This window comes from Ictidomys tridecemlineatus, unplaced genomic scaffold (genome assembly GCF_052094955.1).
Source record: "Ictidomys tridecemlineatus isolate mIctTri1 unplaced genomic scaffold, mIctTri1.hap1 Scaffold_1042, whole genome shotgun sequence".
In the NCBI taxonomy this organism is placed as follows: domain Eukaryota; kingdom Metazoa; phylum Chordata; class Mammalia; order Rodentia; family Sciuridae; genus Ictidomys; species Ictidomys tridecemlineatus.
In genome coordinates, this window is record NW_027520999.1 from 20443 (window position 1) to 29634 (window position 9192).

The 9192-nt window shown below is 40.8% G+C and overlaps 1 protein-coding gene across 1 annotated transcript; it reads left to right on the top strand.

Moving 5' to 3' along the window:
* The first annotated feature begins 342 nt into the window (after positions 1 to 342).
* Positions 343 to 4800, top strand: LOC144372446 (differentially expressed in FDCP 8-like). Its single transcript, XM_078035819.1, has 3 exons — positions 343 to 561; positions 1894 to 2035; positions 2946 to 4800. Exons 1-3 carry the CDS (start codon positions 343 to 345, stop codon positions 2969 to 2971), a joined length of 387 nt encoding a protein of 128 aa, XP_077891945.1. The 3' UTR covers positions 2972 to 4800.
* Positions 4801 to 9192: the final 4392 nt, after the last annotated feature.

The following is a 9192-nucleotide window of genomic DNA, read 5'->3' on the forward strand; positions in this document are numbered from 1 at the left end:
AAAACAAAACAAAACAAAACAAAAAACCCTAGTCAATTTTCTGAAAAAAAAAAAGGAAGTTAGTGTGCTTGTGTGTGGAGGAGTGGGGGTTGGGCTGGGGACTACATCAGCTTCCAGCATGTCAAACAAGCCCTGTACCACTGAGCATCCATCCCAGCCCTTGGAAGTTGTATTTTGGAAAGCATCCTGAATTACTAGGTCTTCAGAAGTCTGTGGGTAGACTAGTCCAGTTGGGGACAGGCAGTGCAGGATGGATTCTGACTGTGCTGCTAATTCTCCTGGGCTTTGAACAAGTCCTCATCTGGGGGAAGGGCTTGAGGTCTGCTCTGTGCCTAACTGTCCATGAGGACTAGTCTGGCCTCCAAGGGAGAGTCCAAGGAGTGGCCATCTGACTGCTCCTCAACCTGGCAGGGTCTGTTCCTGGCCTCCGATGTTCAGCAACTACAGCAGGCAATTGAGGAATGCAAGCAGGTGATCCTGGAGCTGCCTGAGCAGTTGGAGAAGCAGAAGGATGCAGTGGTGAGGCTCATCCACCTGCGGCTGAAGCTCCAGGAGCTGAAGGTGGGTGCTGGCCGGCTGTGCCACAGGGGGAGCCTAGAGCCAGGGCTGTAGCAGTGGAGACAGGAGCACCAGGGTGGCCTCCAGTTCCTCCCTGGTGCATCTTTTTGGGCTCTGAGAGGCTGAGATATAAAGGCATCTAGAAATGCAGAGTGAGGGATGGGCCCTTATCCCAAGTTCAGGCTTTTCCCCTCTTGGTTGCAAGGAACAGAAACCTGACCTTAAGTAGCTTAAACAAGAAGGAAAGTATCTTCTTGTTAACCAACAGATTCTCAGGAATCCTGCCCTTCTTTGTTCTGCTTTCCATGTTTGACCCCTCCTCAGTAGTCCGCAGACAGGTGATGTAGACATGCGCCCAGCAACGGCAGCTGGGCTTTGCAGCAGAGGAGAGCTTCCTTTCCTTTTTCTTTATTTTTTTTTTTGGTGGTTCTGGGATGGAACTGGGGCCTCCTGCCAATTAGGCAAGTGCTCGACAACTGAGACAGCCCCAGTCTGAAGCTCCCCTTTGTCAGTGGTTAGGGCAGAAGTCAGTCCTGGGCCCTCCTGACCTCTGACCTCCTGACCTCTGCCACATGGCCATGCCTGAAACAAGCACCGCAGTGTGCCAGCTCTGGTCAGGTGCCCCACTGAAGCAAGTGAGTGGGGCAGTACCTCTTTGAGCCACATCCTCCTCTCTAGATGATGATGAGGAGTTTCCCTACAGGAGAACAGAAGGAGGTAATGAATCCTAGAGTCCAAAATCCCTAGGTGTCCACTGCAGGCCAATTGTGTTCCTCGGCTTGGCTGTCATTGTATGCCCTGCAGTGACCCACAATGTGTGTGTGGCCACAGCCTCACTGATTTCCTAATGAAGACTCCACATCAGAAGACCCTGGGAAATCAGTAAGGCTGTGGCCACATACAATCCAAAAACTCAGTGATTTAAAGGAGATTGGTGTGTGGTTTTCCTCATGAAAACCCCCCCCAGGTGGTCCAGGGCCTGTGTGACAGGTAATGGTGTTGAAGACCCGAGTCATCCTTTTTCATGGCTCTGCCATTCCCTGGGAGAGTCCCAAAGGGCTCCATACCACGTCGCTTTGGTCTGCACCCAGCCAGCAAAGGGAGAGTAGATCATTCCTGCTCACAGGGCAGACCCAGGTGGCAAGTGGCTGACAGGGCTGCCAGGAAATGGAGTGGGTGGTCTGTGATCTGCCTCTGACTGACCGTCTTTCTATGGCTAATGGTAACTCAGACTCCTATAAGCAGTGCCTGGAGGAAATAAGTAGAGGGGCTAGAATAAAGGAAAGGAGTTGAAACCAGCTCACTGGTGGCCCTTTCCTGGCTCTCTGTCTGTAGGACCCCAATGAGGATGAGCCCAACATTAGGGTCCTTCTTGAGCACCGCTTCTACAAGGAGAAGAGCAAGAGTGTCAAGCAAACCTGCGACAAGTGCAACACCATCATCTGGGGACTCATTCAGACTTGGTACACCTGCACAGGTAGGCCAAGACTGAGACCCACTCCTACTGGATAAGCAGTCTAGGTCTCTGGGGCAGGGCAGAGAAGTCCAAAACTCTGCTTCAAGATGTGGGTCATGTTCAGGTGAATCCTCTATAGTGTACACAGTGGACCAAGACCTATTGTGTGCTGGAGATACAAGGAACAGTTAGGGGCAAAGATCCTGCCTTCACTGGCCTGCATCCAGATCTAAGCTGTCCAGTACGGTGGTCACTAACTCTACATGGCCATCAAATTTAAATAGGAATAAATCAGTGGTACTGTCTACATTGCAAGTGCTCAATAGCCATCTGAGGCTGGTGGCTGCCACACTGGACAGTATAGAGAGAACATTTCCATCACTGCAGAAGATTTCCTTGGTGGAAATATCAGACTAGTAAATGACACCAGAGTCATTCTTACTTGGCACTTTGTGATGTGTGGATAGCCAAATGCCTGGAAAGGTCTGAAGAGGGGCGTTTCCTGAGAAAAAAAGGTATTGGCTCATTGCTGGCTCCTGACAGCTACACAGAGATGATCAAGGAGAACAGATCTGAGAAAGGACAGGCACTTGTGGGGAATATAGTTTCACCCAACAGACAGAGGACACTTTGGATAGACAGAGACCAACTCCAGAGGGAGTTTGTGTGTCCTAGTGTATGTGTGTTTTAATTTGTAGTTATGTCTCATGTTCATAGAACTTGGAGGGAAAATGGTTTCTTAGGTTTGAAATGGACTGTACTTGTGAGTCCTTTTGCTATTGGTGAATGTTTTTATGTCAATGGATCCCACTAGATTTGTGATTAAAGACAGTAGAGAGAAGAATGCATCAAAGAATGTGTCCTGTCTACTGGAATGCTTTCCAGCACTCCTTGTGGGCAATTTATGAATGGACTGTTGCTTGCCTTGCAGATGGGCAACACCTACCATGTTCCTAAGTTCCTGTATTCTTCCTGAATTTCGACCACTCTCTGAAGGGGCTCGTGGATTTGTGTCCAAAATATGTACCACCTTCAACCTCTGTGACATGGCCATGGACTGGATTGCTGAAGGGAATGCCAAAAATCTCAGAAAAATCAGAAATTTGTGTGACCAGTAAGGCTCTCTCTGGAGAATCCCTGCTTCCATAGATAGAAAACCAAGTGGCATTACCAGTAGCTGTCAGTGGGACAGTGTTGATCATGTGGAAAAGTCAACCCCAGGCTTTTTTCTTACCTATTGCTCTGTTCCCCTGAATTTCAGGAAAGTCTTTGCCTTAGGCCACCCTTTTGTGAAATCTCAAGGAAACAATTTCAAATGGAAATGAAGAGGCCTAATCTGTGCCTTTTAAGGTAAAGTGCTTTGTAAAAGATGTGTCTGAATCAGAATCTTGGCCCTGTGCTAGGCTGTGGATTAGATTCTGAGAACTCCAGGAAACTAAATAAACATTCCATATGTCCATCCAAAACTAAAAGGATAAAAAAGAAGAATAATTTTTATAAAGTCTCTTGCCTTCCTCTGGTCAGACTCCTGATCCCTATGAAGAAACAACAGGAATCTCTTGGATCAAATGAGTTGTTGCAAGCCCTGTAATAACTAACATAGAGGTGGTTGGGTTTTTTCAAGACTCCAGTACAGATAAACAATCTAGCCCTGGCAAGCAGTGGGTCTCAAATTTGAGAAGCAGAGCAGTATTTGCTACAGGTGCATATTTGGGGTGATAGTAATGTCAAGGCATTGTGGTGGATGACACTGGAAGATTGTTATGTGGCACGTGTTCACATATATATTAGACTCATTTTCCGTTTTGCCATTTGAAATATTGAATCTCTGACCCTAACCCATAACCTACTAGACTCTGACTACTTATCGTAACATTGATAAAAATAATCTAAAGGAATAGAAGTAGAGGCATTTGATAGGAGGCATGGTGTATACTTGGACTTGCCTTTTGCTGCATCAGAGATACATATTATGAAACCTGTCACACATTTTTCTCCTTTTATTTCTCCATGAATTTTCAAAATTAACAAATATGTAACTTCCTGACTCCCTGTCTCTGTCGCCTGGGTCACGATGTATATTTTTATGTACACATATATAATCCTACTGCCATCACAGGTATATTCTTGAGAGTACTCTGATTTTGGAAAATACAAATTTCATGAAGAGATCACTGCCCCCCAGTACACTGAGGTAACTGAAAATTCAAGCTGTGGTGTGCTAATACTTCAACAAGTTTATCCATGAAACAATGTAGAGGAAAGTGAATATTTTGGGTACATGTGTGAAGGATATATATCCCCATATGAATTTCGATTGGCATACGTACTATTACATTTTAATATATTAAATATATAGTATAGATTTGCAAACATGAACTATATGTGTCATATACTTATACTACCTTGATTCTTTCATGTTTATCTGGGTGGATTTATAATCAACTTTTCACAAGATATTTCTCAGAAATATTCATGTTCTTGACATACATATTCATTTCTGAATACTCAAAATGAACTTCAGTGAATATTGAGTACTAACCCTAACATTTCTACAGTAAGTGACCCAGTTTAACATCAACGAAAGTATATTCATATGGCACATGATGTGTATTTTGAAGTAAATTTTCATTCAAAATTGTTAAATTCCTATTTCTTCAGAAATGAATCATTTCCAGAAGAAGGAGAAGTTATACTCCATTTATGTATAATGCATCAAAATGTGTTCTACTGTCATGTGTAACTAATTTGAACAAATGAAAGAAAATAAAAAAAATCATTTGTAATTCCATGAAAGCCTTTTTAAAAAAAAACTTCATGTGAATCAGTTAGTGTTTTTGAGAAGGGAGCAGTATAAATCAAGATGATATATTTTTTTGGTGCTTAAAACACTGCAGAGCTATCTGAGGTGTGATAAATTGCAATTCCCTGAAGAACTGAGGGAAATTGTCACCTAGAAACAGACATTAGCTCTTGAGAAGGGCTTATGTTCTCCATGCTTGACCACTCTAATTAGTCTGGGCAATATATATATATGATGGATCTAATAGAAACTTGGCCAGATCATTCCATGTTTTCTAAAGTTAGAAAAACAATTGTTGAAGTGTTTTTCTAAAATAAAATGGTTAAAAAGACTGGGGGTGGGGGGTGGGCACTGAGGTTGTGGCTCAGTGATAGAGCAGTAAGCTAGGATGGGTTTGATCCTGGGTTTGTTTCTCAGAACCACATAATTATAAATAAAAATGTTGTTTCCATCTACAACTAAAAATATTTTTAAAAGGGCACTACAGAAGATTTTTATGTGTTTTTGAAGAAAAATCTAACCCTTTTAAGATTTGCTGCCTTCTGTTTGAAATTTAGAACAGGTAGCCACAGATAGTTTCCATTTAGGAATTGTCTATAGCTGTCTCCAGTCACAGGTGAATGAAGAAAGATTGTGACAGTATGCCAAGCCCAAAGGTAGTGATTAACCATTAAACTTGTAATGATAGTCCAACCATTCTGCATTCAAGACCCTTCTTGTAGCATAAAAACCAAATGGCCCTACATGTCTATATAGCCTTCCCTAAACATCAAACCACATTGTAAAATGAACAGGAGGTTAGCACCTTCCCCTTAACAACCACTAGACACCCAAGTAATGTGTTTCTGCTTGTAGACAGAGAATGTCTTGCACCAGAACAACACCAGTATAAAATAGCTGAGAACCTACTGTTATTCAACAGCTACAGTAACATACATTGGAGATGCAGTGATTAACAACAAAGTGATGTGTGACTGCTCTCCTAGAACTCATTTTTCAGCAAGAGAAACTTGAGAAGATAAAGTTGTCAAGGAATAATCACATACCAGCTTTTATTCACAGCCCCTGTGTATATCATGTGATGAAATAAACACACGATAACTCCTGGGGCACAGTCCTGTGACACAGGTTATATCCTGAACTTCCTCTCCCCCTGTGCAGACCTAACTCTACACTCTGCCTAGAGCAAGAAAGCTACTTCTAACCTTACACATTGTCCTTACTGAGTTTTTTTCCCAAATAGCTAATACTTGTCTAAATTATCTCCAAATTTCATAGTCCTTTGTCCCAGATAGATTTTGCTTAATATAGTGTCCCCCAGGCCCACTCTGACAGTTTCTAATAGGACATAAAGAATCTCAGAAATTACAATGTCCTCCACTTGTGCTTAAATTATATTATTTTTGGCATTTGAGCATCATTTATCTATACTTGACCATAATCACTTTTTAAAATTTTTCTTCATAGCTTAAAATATTTGCAGTTTGTTTAAGGGTTTTCTTTTTCTTTTAACAATACTTCTTTCCCAAAATGCAATTGGAATCTGTATCCCTATTTCTACTCCCAAAATGCAATTAGAATCTGTATCCCTATTTCTACAAAAGTATATTTAAAATCTGTTTACATATTTGAAACACATAGTGCATATTATAGAGTAGTGTTTTTTTGGCTATCACTGACTAATTCAGAATTTCTGGGGGTGAAGAGGATCCAAGATTATTTCAATGCTTCACAAATTATTTAATCACCAAACTACAGAACCACATTCTGAAGATTCCAGATATAATAAGTGAAGAGTGAGGGCTACAAAAAATGCTGGATACAAACCAGTCATGGATTCCAAAAGTAGACCAGAAAAGAGAGAAAAATAGCCCAGATCCTGAGTTTTTAGATTAAAAAAATGTTATTTTACTGTTATAGTGACTTTTTTGTGGCAGCAATTATTTAGAAATAAAAACAAAAACAATGACTTTGGCATAATACATAGACAAAGTTCAGACACATACATTAAATTAAATTCTATGCAAGAAAAGCAGAGGTGTCCTTGTGATCTAGGCCAGTGTTCTCAAACATTAGCAATCTCCAGAATGTATAAACAGGAAGTGAGAAAGAGTAAAATGAATCCCCTTTTTTCTCCCCAATTTTCCACACCCCACAAGAGGATGAAGTGTTTCTACCTAAAGAGAAAATATTTCAAATAGACCACAAATAGACCCTCTCCATTATGTGTTTTAGAGATGGATGACCTCAGCCATCATAGATGCAAACCAAGTAGTAAATGGCAGAGACATTTTTTTAATCTGAATATTTTTCAGAATACATGTGGTAGAAATTCTAAATGTTTCATCAACTATTGGACAGGTGTAGAATTTATATACAATGCATCTTGTAGGGCACTAATTATTGATAATGCATGTATGAAATCTGTATATTTTTTACTCTACTGACTTTTGCATAATACATAGACAAATTTCAGACACATGCATAGTGCATTTGCCCTCAGAGGTATACACAATTATATATATATATATATATATATATATATATATATATATATATATATATAGAGAGAGAGAGAGAGAGAGAGAGAGAGAGAGAGAGGGAGAGAGAGGGAGAGAGAGTGTGTCAGTCAGGAGCATCACAAGATAAAGCCATTCTCAGCAACATTGAGTTCCCCAGTGACTAACTCAAATAAAACTAACAAATAAATAGATCTTGGGAGTGGATTGTTGCTCAGAAGTAAAGCTTTCCTGAAGGAGAAAGTGGAGATGAAGAAGCAGGAGAACAGAAGTGGAAAGGAAGAAGGCCTCTGCATGCCAAGTCTGGAGTTGCAGCTTGCCCTGAGTTCTCCAGTGGCCTTCATGCCTCCCAGATTAGTGGTGCGACAAAGTGTGTATGTTGGGGATAGTGCAGATCTGTGTGCTAGTAGCCCACTAACCCCTGTGCTCCTAGTCACTGCTACATGATCTGAGTTTCTAGGAAGTTCAACACCACTCACACCCAAGCCACTGTGAAGCTGAAGTAGTGGGAGAAAACAAGTCTTTCTGTGGGGTAGGAAAGGCATCATGGGGTGCCCTGGAAGCAACCAGAATGCAGTCTCCTCTGTCCTTCATTTCCCTCATGTTTCCACCATTTTGTACCACCTGCTTTTTTGGAGGTAGAGGCGAGTGGCATGGAGCAGAAGTTTCCTTGCTTTATTTTACCTTTCAAAGATTTGACTCTGTACAGGAAGCCCAGCTCCAATTTTCCAACCCTGCCTTCCCTACACTTCTGTCACAGGCTGTCAGGAAGAAGCGTTTGATAGACCCAGTCTGATTCCCTCTTAAAATTGGGAGCCATCTTGCCACAAAGAGATGAAAAGCTAATTTGGACTTTACTATATGTTACTGCAAATTCTGAACTTGCTTGGAATGCCTGCCTGTGCCTTGAACTTACCCATGCCTGGCTTTCTCTGACCAGATAGTAGCCCTCTCTGAAACTTTATTGATGTCTCAAAAATCCTGGCCTTCCCTGGCCAGATAAGGACCCTCTCTGTGGCTCTAATGACCTTCATAAATTCTGATGTCAGGGCCAGCAAAAGTATAAACTAGCATTTGTGTTATGCTCTCAGAGTTTTGTTATCTGTAACACCCACTTTTTGTAACTTTCTAGACTATAAAGCTGGGCTGCAAGAAAGTTGCAGGGCTGTCTTGTTCCCATGGTTTTTGGTGAGAGAGCCAGTCTGACAGGTAAAAATAATAAGCTTGCTTTAATTTGATATTAATTGGAGTCAGTGGTCTTTTGTTTACATCCTCATCTAACACATTGCCCAGACTCCCCTTCCTTTCAGATCTATCAAGCTTTTTTAAATGATTTAAAGAATCCTCTCTATTGTTGAATTTTAGAACTAAATTTCTTATTCCAGCTGTCAAAAATAATAACATGCCATATTTTCTTGTTTTTCAATGCTAATGTAATTTCTCTTTCTTGTTTTTTGTTTTCCTCTCTTTTCCATTGAGTTGTTTGCTGCTTGCTTAAGTACTGCTGTAATTCAACTCACTTATAAAATATACATGATTTTAATATACATTAATTCTAATGTTCCATTTATAGCTATTCAGCATTATTTTGGCCATAATTACCTCTACATTATTTGTGATAAATCTTTTTACTATATATGTTTTCAATGCTGAAGATTCACATTAAGGGTTTCCTTCAAAGGCATAGCTAAATGTCATAATTGGGAGGTCTACTTTTTTTCTTGTTTGATTATAAGTGTAAATTATAATATGATGATGGCATTGTGTATTTTTAACACTTACAAAAATTTGGGAGGGGGGAAATGGGGATTGAACCCAGGGTAACTTTACCTCTGAATTGCCTCCTCAATCATATT